The sequence below is a fragment of the Heptranchias perlo genome, chromosome 15, assembly GCF_035084215.1.
Source record: "Heptranchias perlo isolate sHepPer1 chromosome 15, sHepPer1.hap1, whole genome shotgun sequence".
Taxonomy (NCBI): domain Eukaryota; kingdom Metazoa; phylum Chordata; class Chondrichthyes; order Hexanchiformes; family Hexanchidae; genus Heptranchias; species Heptranchias perlo.
The window spans coordinates 12,600,738-12,627,238 of NC_090339.1; the positions used below are offsets into that span (position 1 = coordinate 12,600,738).

Below are 26,501 nucleotides of genomic sequence, written 5' to 3' on the forward strand. Positions count from 1 at the left end.
CCTCAAAAAACTCCAGTAGATTTGTTAAGCATGATTTCCCTTTCATAAACCCATGCTGACTTTGTCCAATCCTGTTAATGCCCTCCAAGTGTTCTGTTATCACATCTTTTATAATCGATTCCAGCATTTTCCCCACTTCTGATGTTAGCCAAGATATACCCCTATGAGTGTTAAATACCACAGTTTGGATTTACTGATGATTGAGATCCATAATCTGGATCTCAATCACCAGCATCTGGGCAGAACAGGACTAGTAGCAGAACTATAATTGCTAAAAAGGTCAAAAGTTATCCCCTGCTCCAATGGAACGGCTCGTAACCTGTGACGGGTATACAAACAGAGTAATGCACTCAAATTACATCTTCTCAATTCATGTTTTAGTGCTAATTGTTGTCATTTTGGTTCCCTTCTTCTGAACTCTGAACCCCTCATTATGCTTGTGCAACCATTCAAGGGTAATAAGGCTGGATTTCATGTTCCTTTATAGATCCAGTTTGCACATTAAGCTTCAATGCACTATATCGATATAAACAGTACATCAATGGCCTTGATCTTTCTATTTTGAAAGCTCATCTAATTAAAGGAAATACAAAGTAATTGTCTTCACAAGACTACTAAAAGTGTTATTTTACGCATCCTTCATTCAGAAAGCAAACTGTACAAAATGATGAAAATAAAATATCATATCTTCTATGCAGTGAAACTTGTCTTAAACTTTCATCTCTGAATTAGAAGGTCGTAGGTTCAAACACCATTCCTTCCTCCTTCACCGTCCCCCAACCCTCACCCCCCCCACCACCCCCCCCCAACCCCGCCACTCGTAGGAAGCTAGGGTGTGGTTCCTCGGGCAGAAGCAGCCTTTCAGTACTTCACACAAATAGTCTTTGTTCAAGTGTGAGCCCAGACAGTAAGTTACAGGAAATCTTCAATAATGGGATCCATTGTAATCCAGCCTGAGTTCTGGCCTCATCTGGAGGGGAAGATGTCCTCTGCTGTAGTGAAATTGTAACTTCGTTTACAAGAAGCATGTCTATGGTTTTGCTACACTAAGTGTACAGAGGAAACGTCCTCCCTTGGTATCTCCACAACATGCAGACTTTCAACAAAGATCAGACGCTAGCCACCATGAATGGGAATCCAAAATTATCTTTTCTTCCTCCTCTACCAAGCCTGGGATGTGCTTAGCACCCTATCATTGGGCTTGCCGAGATTAGCTAACTAGGCATTGACCATGGGTCAAACCCGAAGCCTTTTCGGTTTATACTTGTTATTATAAGGTCACCATGCGTTTGTCCACTAAGTTGTCGGCGACGCTCAAGAAGTACCAAACTAAATAGGTGTAGAGGTTTTAAAAGAGATATATTTATATATATATTCAACACAGGGGGAATTTACAGTCAGCAGAATCCAGGTGCCACCCAGCAAACACATAATGTTATTTTTAGCATCTCACAGGATGTGTGAGCTGCATTCAACCCACACATTTCTCTAAATAGATAAGAAGTTAGGGACTGAGTTGCATACATGTGAAGTAATATAATGTAAAATAAACAGTACAGATTCCAGTGCTATAAATAGAGTCTTTACTTCAGTAGAGCCTTGTTCTTTTCCTTTTCCCATCATCAACCACTGCCTGACTTGCTGCCATTGACATGCTTCTTTTATTTAGTTGGAAGGATATTATATACTGAGTCATGGACTTCCTCATTACCAGTGTCTATGCAGCTCCATTATTGGCCAACATTTGTGTTTCCCCTCTCGCTTCCTTTGGCTGAGAATTGGTATAGTTTGGGCCATGATCCTCCTCACCACTATAAAGCTCTGGTTAAACCACATCTGGAGTATTGCATCCAGTTCTGGGCACTGCACCTCAGGAAGGATATATTGGCCTTGGAAGAGGTGCAGTGCAGATTCACCAGAATTATACCGAGGCTAAAAGTGTTAAATTATGAGGACAGGTTGCATAGGCAAGGTTTGTATTCCCTTGAATGTAGAAGATTAAGGGGTAATCTGATTGAGATGATTAAGATGGTTAAAGGATTTGATAGGGTGGGGTAGAGAGAAACTATGACCTCTGGTGGGGGAGTCCAGAACAAGGAAGCCTAACCTTAACATTAGAGTTAGGCCATTCAGGGGTGATGTCAGGAAGCTTCATACAAAGGGTAGTGGAAATCTGGAACTCTCTCCCCCAATTAGCTGCTGAGGCTCAGTCAATTCAACATTTCAAAACTGAGATTGCTAGATTTTTGTTAGGCAAGGGTATTAAGGCAGGTAAATGGAGCTGAGGTGCAGATCAGCCATGACCTAATTGAATAGCAGAACAGGCTCAAAGGGCTGAATGTCCCTATAATCAATACTACTTCATGGTCATCTGAATGGTAGTACTGGCCTTGTCAGTTTTTCCCACCTCACCCTTATGAAGCCGTCCAACTAGCAGCTCAGTTGAGTGCTAGTGAAAGCATCATGTTGAGAATAGGCAAGGAGCATGTCCATTAAGACTGAAATTTCAACTCATGAGACCACCGCATGTTACAGACGGATCAACCAATTATTATCAATAAGGTAGTTTGAAATGAAGTCCCCAGGATTCTACACAAATTAACTTGTAGAAAGAGATAGACTATTTTTTGTAATACTTAATCATGTTCCAGAACAAGAAAGTCAGAGTGACTGCAAACATTTATTTGAAGCCTCATTTGAAATTTCCATTATTTATTGAACACTGTAAACAAGTACATAATCACCAAAAACAGAAAACAAAACGGATTTGTACAGTGAGTACAGACATAAAACAATAAAATGCAGAATGCAACAGTAACAGCCAGCACAGAACAATCTTCCGTTCACATTTTACTTCATATGTTCTTTGAAATTCTCTTTTCATGAATGAAAGTCCAGATTTAATTATTTTAAAGGTGCACAGAAGCGTTAGATGGACCTTCTCGTTTATTTGTTTTTGTTTCAAAGCCTATCATTAGGCCTGCTTTATACATGGACCCATTGTACAGTTATATTTAAACAAAGAACAGTTGTTGAAAGGAGCCTACAATTGAGTAGTGCACTGAATATTTCCATTGATATTCGAGGATTGTGTGGGTGTGAGATGAAGTTCTTACATCTCTGACGCATTTCTAGAGGTGAATGAAAAAGAACTGCACAACCTCGGGTTTATTTAGTTCTCCCTCCAGTAAGATCTCCCTAAAACAATTCTTTGTCTTTATTCTCTATCTCAATATGCTGGTAAATGCATGTTAGGAATATATAAAGTTACCAGGGATTATGTACTGGACAATTTTAAAATACTCTGTGATATAAGTAGAAAAATATTGGCACAGTATCTCAGCTGGTGATATAATTTTATTCAATTCACAGTTTGCAAAACCATTCTCTTTTGCAATGCAGACACATGTGGTGCATTGGGTTTCCATTACACTGAAATTTACAGTAATCAATAAGTTTCAAGTCATCAAACACAAATCAGTGTACACACACTACAGGATAGTTTTGAAATTCTGATCAGATTACAACAAAATGTGGAATACAACACCATACAACAGCTTCAAATAACAGGTACGAAAAAAGCTGGAATCGGTGGGACAGGACTGTTAAAAGGCAGAAATCCCGACCAGATAGAAATTATGCTGCTCAGTTTTGTTTATGTACTCAGAGAATTAGGGTTAAATGTAGTCTCTTAAAACTACTTTTGGCAAAATATATAGCTTTATATTTATATTTGACTATGTACATATGTATTTTGTGATTTATACAATATAGGAACGCCAAGAACACCAAGCCTTTGAAATTACATTTTGTGAATATTAGTGTATGAGTGTTTAATGCATTTGAGTGAAATTCCTTTTGCCCGCTATTTGAAATGAGGGGTTTGCACATATGCTAATATTTCCACAGTGTAATTTCAAGGTCCATACTTTTAAATACACCAAAAATAATCTGTAGAAAATATAGCTTTACTGCTGTATCTCTCAGTATAGTGCATTCAGTCTCTTGTTTGCATTGAAAGAAACAATGTGCATTTATACAGCATCATTCACAACCTCAGAACATCCCAAAGTGCTTTACAGCCAATTAAGTACTTTTGAAGTGTAATCACTGTTGCAATGTGGGAAACGCTGCAGCCAATTTGTGCACAGCAAGATCCCATAAACAGTAGTGAGAAAATGACCAGATAATCTGTTTTAGTGATGTTGGTTGAGGGATAAATATTGGCCAGGACACCAGGGAGAACTCCCCTGTTCTTCTTCAAATATTGTCATGGGATCTTTTACATCCACCTGAGAGGGCAGACAGGGCCTCAGTTTAATGTCTCATCTGAAAGACGACACCTTTGACAGTGCAGCACTCCCTCAGTACTGCACTGAAATGTCAGCCTAGATTAAGTGCTCTAGTCTTTTGAGTGGGACTTGAACCCATGACCTTCTGACTCAGAGGCAAGCATGCTGGCACTGAGCAAAGGTCGACACCATAACATTAGAATATCTCATGGCCATTTTTGCATGGTTAGTGGCACTTCATAAGGTTAATCTATTTTGAGCTATTTTTGCCGTATATATTTTCAATTTTAGAAAAAAACTTGAAAATGAGATGAGAACTGACCTGAATGGTTTTGATTTTTTTTAGTTTACCCCTTGAGCTACTATCGATTGTAAAAGTATTCTTCCCCCAGTCCTGAGAAAAATTTTAAACAGAAGATTATGTGCCAGGAAATTTGATAAAAATACTTTGTTAAAAAATTTGCAATTCAATGTTTTTACTGATTCCTGGATTATGTATTAAACCCGTTCTTTACTGTATTTCTAACACTGATACAAGGTTTGCTAGATTTGGCATCCCTTATAATGCTGAATAACTTCTTAAAACAAAAGTGTTTTATGATTCAAAAATATTTTTTGGAAAGTAAGGCCTCTGTTTCTCTGAACAAAATGACCACTTTACCATTGAAATAGCAGCTCATCACCCGACAAAGAGGTCTTAAAGGTTCCTAAAATCTATGGCCTTAGAATTCCTCGTAAGGCTCATTTCCACCTGGGAAGGGCCTGGACTATAGGCCTGTACCCAGTTCCCAGTTGGGAGCAGCTGTGCGCGGGTCTTCCTACATCAAGGGAGTGTGTGGCGGGGGAATTCCCAGGCTTCCCAGGAAATCCTGCCTTTACGCCCTTAAAAGACTAATGGGCCCCATGCCAGTTGAGACCTGGCATCTCTGAGGCCTTCTGAACGCCCCAATCTTTTGTTAGCCTAAGGTAATCAATCCCGGAGAGGAACGATTATCTTCTTTAGTCAGAATGGCTCCAGTGGGAGCCAAAAGTCCATTTGGGCCTCGGGGGGACTCGACTCCATCTTAGAAGGGTGGAATCCGCTCGGACTGAGGTGGCTGCCATTGATGCACTCTTGCAAGTGCCGGCAGCCACCCAGCTATATAAATGACTCAGTCCCTAGAGACCAGGTCTCCAGCCTTGGGTAAGGGTGGGCAGAGCAGGGCCCCAGGGATCTCCAGGCTCTCATGCCATATAAATATAACAAAAGGAATATCACCTCTTTTTTACAATCAGTACACCGCATAGCTATCAGATATTGGACTGCACTTTCCTTTCACTGGACAGGGTTCAGCTGAAACATACTGTGACAATGTGCTTCTCAATGGTCATTTTTCAAATTCAATTTAAAAGCTGGAGCTGACAACTCTAAATATAAAGGAATTTGACCAATTCCTTTATATTTTTCCAACTTCAGATGCAGCATCTGGAATTTGACAGACGCTTGCTTAATTTTACACTTGGTAGAACATTACGTTTAATTTCCTCTGTAAGAGGCACTGATAAATTGTGATTCCTGGTAGAAGATGCCTTGCTCTCTCAAAGAGATTTCCTATAGAAGACTCCCTTTATAACATTATTTTTTGCATGACTCCCAAAGACAGTCCCACAAAGAGGGTTTACTGTACTAGTTGAGAAATTGGTTTGACTAGCAGGAGACATTTCAGTTGAGTTGGATGGAATACTGTGCATGTGTCTTAAAAAAAATGAATACTTTTTTTGTCAAGAATAAAGCTTCCTTATTTTGGAATACTGCAGAATCCGCTGCTTCTGCTTTTACTCCCAAATCAATGATAGAAAATGACCAAAGATCGCAAACAATTTCCAGGCTAGAAACAACGCTGAACTGCAACCATAGACAAAAACTATTACCCCAACCAACAGGACCACTAGTGAGTAGAACACCCTTGTTCTCCAATCTATTTGAATTCCAGAGATCAAGACCAAACATATACTTGAAAAGGAAAAATTTGGAGGGCTATGGGGAAAGAGCAGGGATGTGGGACTAATTGGATAGTCTTTTCAAAGTGCCGGCACGGCAGCATGGGCCGAATGGCCTCCTTCTGTGCTGTATGATTCTATAATTGTATTTTTTATTGAAATAATAGATTGGTTTGCAAAACCAATGCTATGTTAGTGCTCTTGTTAATCTCTTTCTGCATAGCTGCCTTGAACACAGCAATCTATTTAATGATAGGATCTGCGTGATGTACTTGACAAGATAAGAATATGATGATAGACTTGATGTATCCAGTCCCTTTATTAATTTCAAGGCTTTATTATACAGAAAGTGGAAAAATGCAGGTTGCAGTAATGAATGAAAAGCAGCATCAAAAAGCTAAATTATTGTCCCTCAGCAACATGTATGACCAAAACAAAGGGAAAGGAAATATTTGCAGGGCTACAGTGAAAGAGCAAGGAAGTGGGACTATTGGAAAGCTGTTTCAAACAGCCAGCACAGGCACGATGGGCTGAATGGCCTCCTTCTGAGCTGTATGATTCTATGTTTGATTCTAAGTCAAGTAAAGAATAATCCACTCTCTCAAATTAGTTCTCTTTTCTATTACCCCATGTTTTCTGTATTGTTGCTTTCCTTTTTACACAATATGTTGCTATCACAATTAATAGAACCATCTCAATGCAGTTTTGCTAACAACAAACTGAACTGTTTTCAATTTTGTGGTTAAAGTGTCATCCAAATAGGAAGAAAACACTTTTGAATGAGCCCTTGATTGATGTTTCTCAAACATTAATAGACTATTCTGATTTGTTACCCACACTGAAATACTCCTGACAAAGGAACAAAACAAACTAGGCAACAATAAATTTTGGTAGAGAGAATGTGGACTGAGTGAGACTACTTTGACACGATATTGAACAAAAAGTTTCAAAAATAAATTTACTCAAAACAGAAATATAGTTTTAACTGTGCAAGAAACAAAGGCAAAGAAAAATGCAATATGTTAATAAATAAAGTTTAGCATTTTTCATCATCATTTGATCCTAGCTTTTACAGAATAAGAGTTACACAATTTAATAAGATTGAAGTATTTTCTTTATTCATAAATAAAAATATTGGAATGGTCGTTGTATGATTGCTACGATCACACTGCGATATTAGGGGAAAATGCTGCTTGTATTTAGAGTGATCTATATTTTTGACGCTTAGAATTTCCGAGCATATGTAAGTGAATGGCACCAGTTCCTGAGAGATGAATGCACATGTTCTTTCTTCTGTGAGGTTGTACTGGGACTGTGTATTGTTGGGTATAACACAATGGTGATGTGTATGTCATTCCTTGGGAAAGTTTCAATTGATAATTTCTCTTGCAGTTGGCTGACCAAATTCAGTTCCCTGGAGTTGACAAGTAGGTTTCTGAGGAATAGAACACGAATGTCAAAGACTGTATCTGTGAATGATAGAAGACAACCCGGTCTTAAAAGTATAATGTAGCCTGTAGAATTTGTATTGTGTCCCATCTTACCGGCACAAGCATGATGGGTCGAATGGCCTTCTTCTTTGCTGTTAGATTCTATGATATGGGCCGTTACTTAACTGAACGTACTATTTTCAGTCTCAGTCCAAATGATAACTAAATGGCACATCCTGGAATAGTTATGTCAAAGCGTATAGCTTTAATGACCTATCTACATAGCTTAGGCACTTGTGTGATGCACTATCTACAAACAATCTTTGGTCAATAAATGTTTTCTTGGTCACATGATTATTTCACTTTTAAGAAATGTTTTCTACGTGCACTTTGAGTTGCAAATTTCTGTTATGTAACCAATACAATTCAAGTACAAAGTGGTTATTTTCTATGCAATCAGTACTCCTGATAGCAGATTAACTTTGCCATCTACGCCTTCATTAAGGAATTGTAAACAATTTTACAACACCAAGTTATAGTTGGACTATAACTTGGTGTTGTAAAATTGTTTACAATTGTCAACCCCAGTCCATCATCGGCATCTCCACTTCATTAAGGAAGGTGTTTTTAGTCCTAACTACAATCACCAAAGGACTGTCATTCACATTGTCTAACTTCAACTAGTAATATATCTTTCTACATTTGCATTGGTTCGACAGTTTTTTTAGAAGAAATTCCTACCCTTACACTCTGGATAGATGTGTCTGTGCTTATTCAGTTGTGAGATCACTCTTCATTGAATAAGCACATATGTTTAGTATGCGGCACACCTACAGTTTGGTTATCTATTTGCAGGTCAGCTTAAACATGGGTTATCCGACACTTGGCATTTATCTGATCAGTTGACCTCACTGACAACCATCAGCACACTCAATGGGTTACAACCTGCCTCTTTCATCAGATCTCTAGGGATCTGAAAGCTCGGGTCCTGTTTAAAGTCTGGCGTTTGCATTCAGCGTAACACTAAACCAGACCAGTCTGCATGTTGATGTGTAGTGGATAAGGGTGATACACAAGGTGTGGCTGTCCATGTGCTATGTAGTAATTGCTAAAGCTCCGGTCACTGACATAAGGGGCAGGCTGATAGTAGCAGGTGACGTTTGCAGCATTTGGAATGATATTTTGTTCCCCTAGTACTCTCAGAGCCAGAAGGGTGATCATGTTCAATGTCTGTCTTCTCTCGTGTCCCATCAAACAGACTGTGCTTTCATTCACAACTCGACGCAGAGTCATCAAGTAATCATATTTGCTTTTCTCTTCCCCAATGAAATGGTTCCGTAGGTAGGATTCAATCTTCCTTTGCTGCTCAGACACGTCTGAGAAGTCAATGAAAAACCTTGAGCACATGTAGCGCTCTAAGCTTTTGATCTCCGCATCAGATACTGGTTTAAATTCTCGAACCAAGAGATTGCTGTATTTGAGCAAACCGCCACCTCGAATTTCTTCAGGGTTCCTTGTGGCAATCAGTTTGTACCTCAGGTGATCCATTGCTTCTTCAAAATCTCCATACATGCTCTCTGCTATAACAGTTGGATGGGATTCTTTTGTCATTGTGTCTTCTGGACAACTGAAAAGAGGCAACAGTGAGTCTAGAGTTATTTGGAAAGAGTCTACACTAAATTCAAACTGCCGCCGTAGTGAATTAACAAACTTTAGCTCAACGTTTTTCCCACTGTTGTTAGACAAGGAGATGAGACTCCAACGATCGTGATCATTGGATACTTTAACCATTTTCTGAACGTAGGCTTCTTTCAAAGTTAGCCTTGTGATCTTTTCTTTATTCACACCTTGTGGTAGAAAGTCCAGAAGACAATCCAGTACCACTCCCTTTACCACCTGGAACTCTTCCTCTCCAGGCAACTCTACTCTAAAGATAATGTCAAGGTCTTTGTAGCTTGTTCCATTTTGCTTCACGAGGATGTGACTTGCTGTTGAGCCATTGAGACGAATGTCATGAACCGTAATCCCTTTCTCTTCCAGACGATCCTTCACGACGTGAATTATGTCTTTTGGTTTTATTTCCAGGGTCGGGAAGTTACCTCTTCCATGAATAGGTATCACTTCTGTTAAGACTTGATCCAAACTCTGAACCTGCTCCCAGCTAAGGTTGTTGTATCTGCAGTCAAGACTTTCATCCATGATACGGCTTGTCAAGTCTTTATCTGCAAACATAAATTGAAAACAATAAAATTGCAGTGACAAGTGAAAAATTAAAGAAAGGTAACATTTCAAGTGAGTTTATGTCTATTCTAACCTTACTATGAAAACACACACAAAATGTGAATGTGATTATTTTAGCCTATTAATTTTATTAGGTTCATGACTTTCAACGACAATTTTTATCCCAGGTTTATTCGTTTGCAGGAACCTTTAAATGTGTCCAAGTATGTTAACAAAGTAGTCTGTCCGAATTCTAATTTTGATTGGATTTGCACCTGGAAGTCCTTAAAAACCCAAACATGGCACTCATTTACGTGACAGTAAACATGATTTTAATGTTACATTGGCATGGATGAAAATATCCAAAAGGGACGTCCTGAGGTCATGATAGGTACTATATAAATGCAAGTTATTTCTTTAATTACATTTACCCACCCTGTTCCCATATCTCTTCAACTGCTTTTCCTTCCTCCACCAATCCAATCTTGAATGTTGACATAGCTTCTGCTCAACCACTGACCCTGGAAATGAATTCCACATACTCACAATTCTGCATGAAAAGAAGTTTCCCCTGCCCTCTGTTCTAAATCTCTTACTTTTGATCTTGTATCGATGGCCCCTCATTCTTGACCCCTCAACTACTGGAAAAAGTCATTTAAAACAAATCCACCATGTCAATATAGCAGTGATGGCTAAACAGGAACATAGGAAATAGGAATGGCTAGATGAAAAATGACCAAGGTCCATCCAGTTCATCTTCTACCATCCTGGTAGTCGCATGATACAATGGTAATGGAGTTGTTGTCTGATCATGGCATTCAATCTCCATAAATTAGTCTACAATAGACCCAGACATGAGGTGAGAAAAACCCAGTGGTGGAGAGCATTGGGAACCAAAAGTCCAAAGTCACCTGTTCCTCCCAAACATAATACACTTACCATATGTCATGTCTCAAATTACTCATATACTGTATCCCAAAATATTATTTTCTGAAAGAAATCTATCTAATTTGCATTTGAATGAATCAATACTAACTGCTTCCACCATTTCCCTAAGGAGCCTGTTCAATAGATTGAACACTTGCTCACTGAAATAACATTTCCTGCACATTAGTTTTGAATGTACCCCCTTCAAGCGCAGGTCATGTCCTCTGTTATGTTTCTATTTTCAAAAGCGATTTCCTTTAAAAAAATTGTCCAGTTATCATGTGGGCTGTGCATTTCTTGTAGAAATGGACCAAATTGCTACTTTCAGCATTTATACATTCTGAAATCATGCACTGCTGTATTTGAGCAGTCAACTTATTATAATTTTCCCTATAGCAACCTAGTTGGCACAAAGACCAGGTGCAGGGTCCGATGGAATTTAAAACATATCACTGGGAAATGAAATACTTTCTTATTTTGGGCACCAGATGTCAACATTAATCATTTCCAGGTTATATACAGTAGAGTTAAATAAAGCTCTCTCTACTCTTCCCAATAATGTGCCACCACCCAAACTTCAGAAAAGCATCACCCTACTCCCTGAATGACATTTTTCAATTCCTGCACAGCCAACCATTCACTTGAACAAGATGACAGGCCAGTTTTGTGCTGTGGGGCCTTGCCCATTAGGAAGTGGGTTGAGACTGCCAAACTCATTTCATGTAAGAACATAAGAACATAAGAAATAGGCAGGAGTAGGCCAATCGGCCCTTCGAGCCTGCTCCGCCATTCAATAAGATCATGGCTGATCTGATCCTAACCTCAAATCTAAATTCATGACCAATTTCCTGCTCGCTCCCCGTAACCCCTAATTCCCTTTATTTCTAGGACAGTTACAGCTAACAGAGGAGACTTTCATCCATCAGTCCCAGAGAGGAAATGCCAGTGTGTGAAACATCCAGTTCCTCGTTATTATAAAATAAGATAGAAGTCAATGGCTTTTTTAGTAACATAAATAAACTTTGAAATCTTGGTTAGAAGGCCTTTTCTGTACTTTTTAAAATCTAAAATGCGTACAAATTTCTTTCTTTGAAAAAAGAATCAAGGTAGTTATCCTAGGTTTTCATAAGCTTTAACGTGCCCGAAACAAATGACCCATTTCCAGCTCTGAATTGATTAATGTTACTTATGCATCAAAATATCTTTTTTGTCCATTTTGTGATGACTGAAACCATCAATTTTGCTATTACCTTAGCCATTGATTAAATTTGTGTTTTGATTTATTTTTCAGATGAATGCAATCTTTATTCTCAAATCCCTGTGGTTCTGCCCCTTCCTATACACGTAAGGGCATTAATTCATATCATTGTTCAGTCGCCAGTGAAAAGCTGAGGTTTGAGCTTCAGTGAGAAGACAGCAAACCCTTAATATGAAAAGGCCCTGCCAAACTGCAACAGTCAAGCATACCCATTGTAAAAGATAAACATGTTCCCAGGACATTTAACCCTGAAAGTGTCCACTAGCTAGAGTCCATTCCAGGCATTGATCATTATTTGTGTGAAGAAGTGCTTCCTGACATTAGTCAGGAACTTGCCTTCCACCAGTTAGAACATAAGAACATAAGAAATAGGAGCAGGAGTAGGCCAATCGGCCCCTCGAGCCTGCTCCGCCATTCAATAAGATCATGGCTGATCTGGTCCTAACCTCAAATCTAAAATCATGTCCAATTTCCTGCCCGCTCCCCGTAACCCCTAATTCCCTTTACTTCTAGGAAACTGTCTATTTCTGTTTTAAATTTATTTAATGATGTAGCTTCCACAGCTTCCTGGGGCAGCAAATTCCACAGACCTACCACCCTCTGAGTGAAGAAGTTTCTCCTCATCTCAGTTTTGAAAGAGCAGCCCGTTATCCTAAGATTATGCCCCCTCGTTCTAGTTTCACCCATCCTTGGGAACATCCTTACCGCATCCACCCGATCAAGCCCCTTCACAATCTTATATGTTTCAATAAGATCGCCTCTCATTCTTCTGAACTCCAATGAGTAGAGTCCCAATCTACTCAACCTCTCCTCATATGTCCGCCCCCTCATCCCCGGGATTAACCGAGTGAACCTGGTTATCATGGTTTAACTTGAAATAGTGGTGGTTGGATTGCTGTTATCACAGCACTATTTTGGGAATGAACGTCGAAAGTTTGCTCTTAAATGACCATGAACTAAAACATCTTCTGAAACTTAAGATATAGCGGCTGACTTCAAGAAGTGCTTTAATAAATACAACCCCAAACATCATGATTGAGATTAATTCTACAAGATCAAATGCCACGGAGTCCCATTAATGCAATTTTTTTCCTTTAAATTATAGGTAGAAATGAAAGGCGTCTATTAAAACACTTTCTGCTGTGATCCACTGTATCTTAAGTTTCAGAAGATATGTTTGATATACTCACACTGCCTGCCTGTGTTCTCTGCTCTTTATTTCCAACTTTTGGAAGAGCCTGTCCCAGAGATGAAGAGCAAAGGTCAGTACCATAAATGCAAAATCTGAAATTGACCTTCAATACAAAAATGTAAATATCTTTACGATCTTTAAAGGTGTATTTTTATTTAGTTTGTACTCACTAAACCTCAGCAAAAAAGAGGTTAGTGGGAAGAGTGGATTTTCCTGCAGCTTTTGGCTTTATTGGAGATGATTAAAACTGGCCCGGGTTGTGATCGAAACAATAACACTTCCATTGATTCATTTCTGGATTCCTGTTAGTGTTGGACTGTAAACGTTTTAGGTTTGTTCTTTATTGTTAAGTCACCATTAAAATTATATGGTTTTACTGTCTGATATGGATGTGTGAGAAATCTTCATCTGAAATAGTTGCATTTTGCTGTTGATATTAATTTGATGAATTAATTAGGTTGCTCTTAAAGTATAATGAGACTGCATGTTCTGGATCATTCAAATCATATTTTTACCTCAAATACAAAAACATATTTCCTTTATAACTAAACTGCATCCTAAAATCAGCAATAACTGTATCCATTTTTTATTAGCATCATCTATATTTAGCAGCATTCAGTCATTTAATCCCTCTCATTTATTCCCCTGTCATTCAACACATAGACTAAGTCTCCGTTCAAAAATGTCCTTGTCATGAAATGGAAAGAAAAGCAGATCATGGCAGGAAATATAGAATCATCGAATCTTACAGCACAGAAGGAGGCCATTCGTCATATCGTGCCTGTGCCAGCACTTTGTAAGAGCTATCCAATTAGTCCCACTCCCCCTCTCTTTCTCCATAGCCCTGTATATTTTTTCCTATTCAAGTATTTATCCAATTCCCTTTTGAAAGTTACTCTTGAATCTGCTTCCACCACTATTTCAGGCAGTGCATTCCAGATCATAACGACTAGCTGCATATCAACCGGGATCAGCAGCCTCTGGGATAAGGAGTCATTGGTAACTCCTCAGCTTGTCACCAATGCCTCTCCAAAGAAAACATTGAACATGTGAAAATAAACAGTGAGAGAAAATTAAAATCAACTTTTATAAGTCGAAGATTGAGGGGTGATCTGGTCAAAGTGTTTAAAATGATAAAAGGATTTGATAGGGGAGATATGGACAAATTATTTCCTCTGGTGGAGGAATCAAAAAGGAGGGGATATAATTTTAAAATTAGAGCTTGGCCATTCAGGAGTGAAATCAGGAAGCAAACAAAGGGTAGTAGAAATCTGGAACTCTTCCCCCCCCCCCCCCCTCAAAAGGCTATGGATGCTGGGTCAATTTTGAGCTTTCTAGACTCAGATAGATTTTTGTTGGGTAAGGGTATCAAGGGATATGGAGTGAAGGCAGGTAAATGGCATTGAGGTACACATTGGCCATCATCTAATTGAATGGAAGAGCAGGCTCAAGGGGCTGAATGGCCTACTCCTGTTCCTAATATTCCTAAACATTATGAATTAAAAACAGGACTGTTGACATAAGAAGGGTATTCCATTCCTCACACTCAAACCCATCCATTGACTTGGTCTGTGGGTCAAGTTAATCAATCGTGGGTGAACTCTGCATGTCAGCAGTTGATATGATAGCACATACAGGATTGATGATGTGACGTGTTGAACAATGTATACCCTATGGTTAACAGGATTGCGAAAGCAGTACGAAGCAGCCATTAATCCTGATTCGTGTACGTGGGCAGGGCCGTGGTTTAAAAAGGGTTACAACTCCAAGGCACGTCCTGCTTGTAGGCTGTGCCTATGAATTCTGGAAATCGTGAGGATGAGGAGCTAAAGAAATGATTGAGTGCTCCCGGCCGGAGTAAATGAATCACAAGCTCAGTACTAATAAAACCTGCGCCACCCAGAGATAAGCAGCACGTACAGCGAGCTGGCGGCTATCGCTGGCCAGCTTTAAACCCAGTGTTGTGATTATACCAGTGCCCCATATACAACGGAAATGTGTGCTTTTATTTCCTTCACTTGCAGGGCGAGGACTCTTATCAGATTTCCCAGAATCTTTCTTAGAAGGAATTAGCACCATTGTAATTATTTCCGAATGTTATAGATGCCCCCCACCCATCTACAACTTTAACTTCCCTCCACCCTTGGCTATGGTAGAATTTGTATGTATTTTTGACCAACACTCCACAATAAGCCGCCGAGCGGGAACATGCCGTGTGCTAACAGATCCATTCACTGATAGAATCACCGCGCGGTCTGAGTGCCCCCAAGAATCATTGTGAATGCGCTCCAGCGGGTCAACAGGCAAGAGCAAGTAAAATAACTAACTGAGGGGGAACACTCGCAGACTGTCTAACTTTACAAATGACAAATAAATACAAGTCCTCATAACACAGAACCAGTGCCTAGACTTTATAAATACCTGTACACATACATCGCTTCATATTTATGTACATATATTATATATATTATTCATATATATGCATTATATATAATATACACGTTTTACTCATCTATCTCTCTACACGCAAACCTCTGTGCATGATTGTACAACACGGGCATGTTATACAGCTGATACCAGTCTGTTCTACAGCTATGTAGACTGGACAGGCATTGCATACGAATACGGTAGAGCTGTATATCGTCATGTACAAAACACTTGATTTCCAGCGATGTACAATCTATCCAATTCTTGGCATTTTTCAATCCGGCTCCTATAACGTTACATCGGAAAGGATCAGAAATCAAGCCACACCGGCCCAGATTCTGTTTTCTATGAATTATCTGGATTAATACTGACTGTTTTCTCTCTACACCAAAGGATTGAGTGTCCCGCCCAACACATTGTTTCTAATAATAATTAAAGGTGAATTTGAGACTTAATGAAATGAAAAACACAACACGGTACAGGTTGATGGAGAGAGGAGAGGGAGCCGATCTCAGGCATGTCATACTTGTATGGCTGCCGCTGTTTGAACTTGTTACATTCTGTGAATTCCCCACCATGTAAGTTATTATTACCGACACCTGACGCGGTAGATTTTAGCGGAGCTTTGTCTCGCTGAGATTTAGGCTCCTCTGCTGCTCATAATGAAGATTCAACTGGGACCAACAAGAGGTTGAATCACAAAGGGTGATGTTATTATCTCAGCGTCTATTACTACAGGGTCTCCCTCTGTCTATTAAAGAGTGAAATCGTGGAGATTATACAGTGGAACGTTGAAAGAGCCACCAGACTGGACACATACTGCAGTAGGTATACTCACCAATATTGGAGCTTCGGATGCCGATATATTGGGAGGTCCGGGGACAAGTGATTAACTGGAGGTTGAAGCTGGTGTTCGTGGGTCGCTCTCTGTCTGCAGCTGTTGGATCCGGATCTGGGACTCACTCCCTGGCTGCAGGTATTGAATCCGAATATAGGACTCGTTCTCTGGCTGTAGCTGCCAGGTCCGGGTCTAGGACACTCTCTCCTGTCTTAAGTGCTGGATCCTGACCGCGGACTTGCACCCAGGCTGCAGATGCTGGATCGGAATCTGGGACTCACTCTCTGGCTGAAGGTGTTGGATCTGGGTCTTATTCCCAGACTGCCGGCGCTAGATCCGGATCTGGTACTTACTCTCTGGCTGCAGATGTTGGATCAGGATCTGGGACTCACTCTCTGACTGCAAATATTGGATCCGGATCTGGGACTCACTCTCTGACTGCAGATATTGAGTCCGGATCTGGGACTCACTCTTTGGCTGCAGATGCTGGATCCGGATTTGGGTCTTATTGTCAGGCTTTAGTTGTTGGATCCGGATCTAAGTTTTATTCTCTAGCTGCAGGTGTTGGATCCAGATCTGGGACTCACTCTCTGATTGCAGATGTTGGATCCGGATCTGGGACTCACTCTCTGATTGCAGATGTTGGATCCGGATCTGGGACTCACTGATTGCAGATGTTGGATCCGGATCTGGGACTCACTCTCTGATTGCAGATGTTGGATCCGGATCTGGGACTCACTCTCTGATTGCAGATGTTGGATCCGGATCTGGGACTCACTCTCTGATTGCAGATGTTGGATCCGGATCTGGGACTCACTGTCAGGTCGCAGTTCTGGGCCGGAGGCTCTGTGAGTTGCAGGGATCTGTCCAGGAGAGCGGTGGTACTGAAAGAAACCTTCTCCGTGTGAGTGTGTTTTCTAGCCCCGTCCTTGGAGCGTAAAGCTGTTGTCCTGGAGACGCTTTCGTCAGATATTTAAGGTGGTCCGCGACAAAAACAAATCAGCGGCACTTAAAGTGACACAAGAGAATGAAAGGCACGTCCCCAAGCTGACAAGCACTTGAATCGTGTCGGTGAACCATTTCTTAGTGGGTTTAATATGAATAAACATAGTTACATTGGAAGGCTGATGCGGTGTGTTGGCGAGTCTGTTTTTACATAGATTTGCGTCATGATCTTCATAAATGTGAAGCACATTTAGAGAGTAATTCTCACCGAAACCTCGACACACAGTCACGCCATTAACTGCTCCTGAAGCTGATCTCCCCAGTCCCATTTCTAAAATTACTCTGGTGATTTTTAAATCTTTCTTTGCACCTTCAGGCTGGTATAACTCCCACCCTGCGCACATTTCGTTGCATATTCAACGCCGGTTTAAGTCAGTGTGCTCACGGTAAACGCTGGAAATGTCGACTGGTTTGATCAATAGTGTTAATCAACAACAAAAACAGCAATTCAAACCATGATATGACACAATGGAAAAGGAAGAGACGGCGAGCAGGAACCACGAGTCCTATTTCACATGACGGGGCATTGTGTATCCAAACCTGGAGAATTAAAATATCTATGCGCAAGACGTTAATTAAATGGAAGGGTTTCATAAAACAAAAGTTGGACGGATGTTTAAATGGCCTGAAATATCCGGGACCAATCCTTCTTTCTGGAGAATGTTTTAACTGAACTTTCTCAAAAATGAATCTCATTGTATTTCAGTTTACAGGCGGGGTTAGAATTAATTTTTGAGTTTTTTGAGAAATAGTTCCGAGCAGAATCTCGAGATGCAGTGTTAAGAGACTCCTCAACCCTCACAGTGACTACACTGTATTCCTGCTCTTACACGGAGAGGTAGCTCGGCCGATGTACGCTGCACTTTACGCTGCAGCGCTGAGAGAGGGAAATTGAGCGCGGGTTTGTGAGACAAGACTGGACCGGGCACTCCTGGGTTCAAGATCCTGCAATAAATTGGAAGAAATTGGAGTTTCCTTGTCAAACCAAGTTGCTAATAAAAGCGCAGCGTTTGGTCGCTTTATGGGATGCCTGTTATTTATAGTTTTGTTCAACGTGTTTCTTGCCAGAAAGGGAATTAATCTATGTTGTTTTAATTAAATGACATTAGCTTACACCAGCAATTACACTGGCAAAAAATCTAGAGGGAAGATGGGGAGAATTTTTTTAGGCAATGAGTTATGATCTGGAATGCACTGCCTGAACGGGTGTTGGAAGCAGATTCAATAGTAACTTTCAAAAGGGAATTGGATATATACTTGAAAAGGAAACATTTGCAGGGTTATGAGGAGAAAGGGCGAGTGGGACCAATTGGCTCTTTTACAGAGCCGGCAGAGTGGGCTGAATGGCCTCCTTCTGTGCTCCAGGACTCTATGATACACCAGCAATGAGGGCCGTATAAAACGTGATTAAAGGGAAATCTTGGAGACACTTCGAACACTCCGTACAACGTATTAAAAAAGAACTTGCATTTATACCGCGCTTTATCAGAAACGGCCTAAATGGATTCACATTCAATGGATCACTTTGAAACGCATTCTTGTGTCGATAAACGTGTTGAGAGAACCCCGAAGTGGCATTTAATTAGATTTTAGGTCAACGGGAATATCAACAGTGGAAGGCATTCCTGAGACACGGCAATGTTATAGAAATTGTTTCTACCTGCATTGTATATCCTTTAGTTTCATTGTAGAGTTCAGACATACCGTTAAGACAGAGGGGTTTCTCCAGTCATACTCGGCTTGTTCTTGTTGCAAAGTCCCCCCCCCCCCATGATGAGCTATGCGTAATCGTGGGGTCACACACAGCCCATAGTCATGGGGTGCGTTTACCCTGTGACCGGGGTAGTTCACATTGCCCTCCTACTAAAGGAAGAGCTATACATACCCTTTACTGCAGACCTAGCCACAGCTAGTCTCCCCAACAGTTCAACATGTAAGTATTTAGAAAGCGCAGGAGGGTCCATTCTCTCCAAAACACTTGAGGTCCAAATAGGTTTGCAAAGTGCCCAAGCAATCCAAATGAGAAGGTTTGCAAACCAGATTTCATACTACAACAGATTTACACTGTCTACGGTGCGTGGCTACTGCTTCAAAGATTCTCACCGGGGAGTTAAGTGCAACCCCGGACTCTGGATTTACATTACGAGTTTAGAGTTAGCGTGAAGTCGGAAATGTTGTGCTGTGTAAATGCTAAGCGTGCAGTAGAAATGCAGCCATAGATCCCTGTCAGTTATTACCTCTAATGCACGGTTCAAAGGTAAGTGCAAGTCACATCAGACAGTGAAGATCGTAACCCAGAGTGTTATTATCTTCACTCTCCCCAAGAGCTGAATTACCATTTCTCACAAAAATCAGATATTATTTATGAGTGGCACAGCGTTGAAACTTCATTTACTGAGAGCTCTGCTGATGTTTGCAAACCCTGCTCGGTGCTGATCCTGATTCTCATTCTGGCCCTTGTTCCGTGCCCAGCGCCCTCAACAGGATGAACTCATTGACTTGCTGGAATCCACATGTAAACACCATATGGTCCACGTGATTTATGACCTACCTTGATTACAACACATAATCATTATCAAATTTCATCCGAATCACAGAGCGAGGTAGACGACTGGAGCTGGGACGTATAAGGGATCACAGTTTGTAGCCATAAAATGGATAAACGCCATTTACAATTCACACCTGTCTCCTTTATCTAGCGTTTATGCATATGTTTATCTATCAAACTTGTAGAAATATCATTCATGCTTGTGGTTGATTGACTTGTTTACATTGCTTTACTTATGCAGAGATGTTCAACAGAATTAAAGCTTTAAATATTTGTGTGTGAGTAGGGACAAATAATATCAAAGATGGTCAAATAACTACATTTTTCACTGGATACATTCTTTAATCTGGTTCAAATTTTGCAAAAAATAGTTACGCAGTCCTCAGTTGGTTTATTGATATTTACTTAATAATAATACACAATAGCTCTTATTTAACTAAAGTTACCATGCAATATTTACTGGTCTTTTATTATTAAAAAATGTCACTTCCTCTGTGCCAGTCATTTTGGGGGAAAAATCTCAAGTAATTTAACTTCAGGATTCTCAGCTTTGCTATCAAATTCGCCCGAGGCCTTGCCCAATCGACTTTAGTAATTTTCTCTAGTCACATGTGCCCTCATGCACCCTACACTGGGGTACCCCTTGTTCCCTGCTCCCACCACTCTACCATTAGTGGCCTTTCAGTCACCATACCCTGCCCGCTGGAATTCCCTTCCTAGATCCCACTGCTTTGTCACCTTTCCTACTTTTTAAAAAAAATAAAGCCTCTCTAAAACTGTATCTTTGATCATCCATTTAGTTCCTTTCTGTTCTCCCTTTTTATCTCCATCGGTCCATTTTTCCCTTCTCGTTATAAAGTGCTTTGAGATATCTTCCTGGCATGTGAGGGGTGTTATAGAGGTATATGTTGTTGAAAGAATGAATGTTTCCTTCCTCATTTATACAAAGACTGTTAACTGTTTATACGAGGGTGTGACAGTTCAAAGCTCATATTATTCATATCTAACTGTTTTCCAAGGAAATAGAAGCTAAAGGAACCTATTTTTTCATTTAATACTCTTTCTGGTCTGTTAGAAAATTGACTTCTTGTTAAGATTATTATGCCTAATTAATAAATTTAGATTTTTTAAATCCTTAAATGGGCCCTGTATGTTGAGCCAGAGTTAAACTGATGCTTTCATGTAGATGCATAGAAATTACATTCAGCCCAATCTGTTCCATTTTGATGTTTATCCTCCACACAATCATTAATTCCAAGTGCCCTGTTTGCATATCCCTTTATTCCCCTTTCCTTCAACCACCTGTCTAACATATTCTTAAATGTTCATGTGGTCTCTGCTTTAATCACTAACTCTGGCAATACATTCCATGGCCTCACAACACACTGTATAAGAAACGTTTGTCCTGCTCTCTGTTCTAAATCTCTTACATTTAATTTTATATCCATGTCCCCCTTATTCTAGTCCCCTCAATCACTGGAAACAGTCTATTTCTTCCTACTCTGTCCCATCCATTCACAGTTTTAAACACGATGCAGTTTTATGTACATCAATGTGGCAGTGGTTGGTGGGTGCCTCATATCACACGGGCTTCACACCAAGCAGAAACAACCCCAGCACAGTCTGAATCTGAGCATTTCAAAAGTTTTCAAGTGTTGTGTTTGATCTCCAGGTACTTTGTAACTTCATATTAAGTTTTATCAACCTGACTATCTCTGAACAGTAAGAAGTAGGAGCCGGAGATGTACAGCTCTGTGCCTGTGTGCGAGCATGCATCGAAACAGCACCCTTCTGACAGGTAGAATGCTATTCACAGCCCTCAGTATAACTCAGGTTTTGCTGGCTGCACTGCACAACCTACAGGTACTAGCCCGCAGCATAAATGCTGCCTTACGGTCATATTCTCTATGATGCTACAGCGATTGAAAGAAATAATAATCATCGTAATATTTCTAGTGTCAACTCTATGACACTAATGTCATTAAAGCCCTGCAAAATGAAGATATTACTGCTGAATAGAAGTTCATACAGCACCATCTTATGGTGCTACACTTGCACTACAGTGAATCACAACTAAAAATTCAATTGCTAAGTAACAAATGAGTTGTGTTGTGGCTAAAATGTGTTAAGTATATAGACAGAATAGAGAAACAAAATTTTTTAGTAGGGAAAAATATTATTGTGGTGTAAATATACTGGAAAGTATTGATGCCTCAGAATGAAATCAGGAATTCTCTGCCCCAAAAGGCTGTGGGTGCTGGAACAATTGGAATTTTCAAGACTGAGATCAATAGATTTTTGTCAGGTAAGGGAATCAAAGGATATGAAGCTAAGGCGGGTAAATGGAGTTGAGGTACAGATCAGCCATGATCTAATTGAATGGCAGAGCAGGCTCGAGGGGCTGAATGGCCCACTCCTATTCCTATATTCCAGGCAGGCTAAAGTTGAAGAACGTCCTGCTTCAAAAAGCATCACTCCAAGTTTGCCATATTGGAGTAAATTCAGGCAGTATATCCTTGGTCTACAAACTGTTTTTGTTTATGTGTGTGGGGAAGCTCCTGTGAAATGTGTTCAGGATAACTTTCTTGACCAGTACATTTCCGGCCCAATGAGGAAGGAGGCATTGATGGACTTGGTTGTAGGGAATGAGGTGGGCCAAGTGGAGCAAGTGACAGTGGGGCAGCATTTAGGGAGCAGCGATCATAGTATCATAAGATTGAGAATAGCTATGGAAAAGGACACGGACCACTCTAAAGTAAAAATACTCAATTGGAGGAGAGCCAATTTCAATGGGATGAGAACAGATCTGGCAAATGTTGTGCCTTTGTTTAAGAAGGGCGGCAGGGAAAAACCTGGGAACTACAGACCGGTGAGCCTGACATCTGTAGTGGGTAAGTTGTTAGAGGGTATTCTGAGAGACAGGATCTACAGGCATTTGGAGAGGCAGGGACTGATTAGGAACAGTCAGCATGGTTTTGTGAGTGGAAAATCATGTCTCACGAATTTGATTGAGTTTTTTGAAGGGGTAACCAAGAAGATAGATGAGGGCTGTGCAGTAGACGTGGTCTACATGGACTTCAGCAAAGCATTTGACAAGGTACCGCATGGTAGGTTGTTACATAAGGTTAAATCTCATGGGATCCAAGGTGAGGTAGCCAATTGGATACAAAATTGGCTTGACGACAGAAGACAGAGGGTGGTTGTGGAGGGTTGTGTTTCAAACTGGAGGCCTGTGACCAGCGGTGTGCCTCAGGGATCGGTGCTGGGTCCGCTGTTATTTGTTATTTATATTAATGATTTGGATGAGAATTTAGGAGGCATGGTTAGTAAGTTTGCAGATGACACCAAGATTGGTGGCATTGTTGACAGTGAAGAAGGTTATCTAGGATTGCAACGGGATCTTGATAAATTGGGCCGGTGTGCCGATGAATGGCAGATGGAGTTTAATTTAGATAAATGTGAGGTGATGCATTTTGGTAGATCGAATCGGGCCAGGACCTACTCCGTTAATGGTAGGGCGTTGGGGAGAGTTATAGAATAAAGAGATCTAGGAGTACAGGTTCATAGCTCCTTGAAAGTGGAGTCACAGGTGGATAGGGTGGTGAAGAAGGCATTCAGCATGCTTGGTTTCATTGGTCAGAACATTGAATACAGGAGTTGGAATGTCTTGTTGAAGTTGTACAAGACATTAGTAAGGCCACACTTGGAATACTGTGTACAGTTCTGGTCACCCTATTATAGAAAGGATATTATTAAACTAGAAAGAGTGCAGAAAAGATTTACTAGGAATCCACCGGGACTTGATGGTTTGACTTATAGGGAGAGGTTGGATAGACTGAGACTTTTTTCCCTGGAGAGTAGGAGGTTTAGGGGTGATCTTATGGAAGTCTATAAAATAATGAGGGGCATAGATAAGGTAGATAGTCAAAATCTTTTCCCAAAGGTAGGGGAGTCTATAACGAGGGGGCATAGATTTAAGGTGAGAGGGGAGAGATACAAAAGGGTCCAGAGGGGCAATTTTTTCACTCAAAGGGTGGTGAATGTCTGGAACGAGCTGCCAGAGGCAGTAGTAGAGGCAGGTACAATTTTGTCTTTTAAAAAGCATTTGGACAGGTTACATGGCTAAGATGGGTATGGAGGGATATGGGCCAAGTGCAGGCAATTGCGACTAGCTTAGTGGTATAAACTGGGCGACATGGACATGTTGGGCCGAAGGGCCTGTTTCCATGTTGTAAACTTCTATGATTCTATGATTCTATGAAATTGGAATCAAAGATTGTCAGGCAAAACTGTAATTGAACAGTGGGCGGCCTTTAAAGAGGAGATGGTTCAGGTACAGTCTAGGCACATTCCCACGAGGCAGAAAGGTAGGGCAACTAAAGCCAGAGCTCTCTGGATGACAAAAGAGATAGTGAGTAAGATGAAACAGAAAAAAGGGGCATATGACAGATGTCGGATTGATAATATAAGCGAGAACCAGGCAGAATATAGAAAGTTCAAAGGGGAAGTGAAAAAGGAAATAAGAGGGGCAAAGAGAGAGTATAAGAATAGACTGGTGACCAACATAAAAGGGAATCCAAAAGTCCTCTACAGGCATTTAAACAGTAAACGGGTAGTAGGAGGAGGGCTGGGGCCGATTAGGGACCATAAAGGAGATCTACTCATGGAGGCAGAGGGCATGGCTGAGGTATTAAATGAGTACTTTGCATCTGTCTTTACCAAGGAAGAAGATGCTGCCAGAGTTTCAGTAAAGGAAAATATAGTTGAGATACTGGATGGGCTAAAAATTGATAAAGAAAAGGTACTTGAAAGGCTAGCTGTACTTAAAGTAGATAAGTCACCCGGTCCTCATGGGATGCATCCTAGGTTGCTAAAGGAAGTAAGGGTTGAAATTGCGAAGGTACTGGCCATAATCTTCCAAACATCCTTAGATGTTTAGGTGCCAGAGGACTGGAGGATTGCAAATGTTACACCCTTGTTCAAAAAATGGTGTAAGGATAAACCCAGCAACTACAGGCCAGTCAGTTTAACCTCGGTGGTGGGGAAACTTTTAGAAATGATAATCCGGACAGAATTAACAGTCACCTGGAAGAGTGTGGATTGATTAGGGAAAGCCTGCATGGATTTGTAAAAAGCAAATCGTGTTTAACTAAATTGATAGAATTTTTTGATGAGGTAACAGAGAGGGTAGATGAGGGCAGTGCAGTTGATGTGGTGTATATGGACTTTCAAAAGGCGTTTGATAAAGTGCCACATGGTAGGCTTATCATCAAGATTGCGGCCCATGGAATAAAGGGGGCAATAGCAACATTGATACAGAATTGGCTAAGGGACAGGAAACAGAAAGTAGTGGTGAACGGTTGTTTTTCGGACTGGACGGAGGTGTACAGTGGTGTTCCCCAGGGGTCGGTGCTGGGACCACTGCTTTCCTTGATATATATTAATGACTTGGACACAATTTCAAAATTTGCAGATGATGCAAAACTTGGAAGGGTAGTAAACAGTGAGGAGGATAGTGATAGACTTCAAGAGGATATTGACAGGCTGGTGGCATGGGCGAACAAGTGGCAGATGAAATTTAACGCAGAAAAATGCAAAGTGACACATTTCGGTAGGAAGAACGAGGAGAGGCAATATAAACTAAAGGACACAACTCTAAAAGGGGTACAAGAACACACAGATCTGGAGGTATATGTGCACAAATCGTTGAAGGTGGCAGGGCAGGTTGAGAAAGCGGTTAAAAAAGCATACAGGATCCTGGACTTTATAAATAGAGGCATACAGTACAAAAGTATGGAAGTCATGATGAACCTTTATAAAAGACTGGATCGGCCACAACTGGAGTATTGTGTCCAGTTCTGAGCACCGCACTTTAGGAAAGAAGTGAAGACCTTAGAGAGGGTGCAGAAGAGATTTAGTAGAATGATTCCAGCGATGAGGGACTTTAGTTATGTGGATAGACTGGAGAAGCTGGGGTTGTTCTCCTTGGAACAGAGACGGTTGAGAGGAGATTTGAAAATCATGAAGGGTCTAGACAGAGTAGATAGAGAGAAACGGTTCCCATTGGTGGAAGGGTCAAGGACCAGAAGACATAGATTTAAGGTGATTGGCAAAAGATCCAAACATGACATGAGGAAAAATTTTTTTACATTGCGAGTGGTTAGGATCTGGAATGCACTGCCCGAGGGAGTGGTGGAGGCAGATTCAATCATGGCCTTCAAAGGGGAACTGGATAAGTACTTGAAAGGAAAAAAATAACAGGGCTACGGGGATAAGGGTGGGAGAGTGGGACTAGCTGGATTGCTCTTGCATCGAGCCGGCGTGGACTCGATAGGCCGAATGGCCTCCTTCCTTTCTGTAACCTTTCTACGATTCTATGATTCT

The 26,501-nt window shown here is 40.7% G+C and overlaps 1 protein-coding gene across 1 annotated transcript; it reads right to left on the reverse strand.

Moving 5' to 3' along the window:
* Positions 1-8,593: 8,593 nt before the first annotated feature.
* LOC137332692 (terminal nucleotidyltransferase 5A-like) lies at positions 8,594-16,789 on the reverse strand. Its single transcript, XM_067996637.1, has 2 exons — positions 16,565-16,789; positions 8,594-9,924 (listed from the first exon to the last, which is right to left on the reverse strand). The coding sequence occupies exon 2, from the start codon at positions 9,899-9,901 to the stop codon at positions 8,726-8,728; it is 1,176 nt and encodes a 391-aa protein (XP_067852738.1). The 5' UTR covers positions 9,902-9,924; positions 16,565-16,789; the 3' UTR covers positions 8,594-8,725.
* Positions 16,790-26,501: the final 9,712 nt, after the last annotated feature.

Excerpts from the sequence above, each read along its gene's own strand:
- LOC137332692 (XM_067996637.1), bottom strand. The coding sequence starts at position 9,901 with ATGGATGAAAGTCTTGACTGCAGATACAACAACCTTAGCTGGGAGCAG.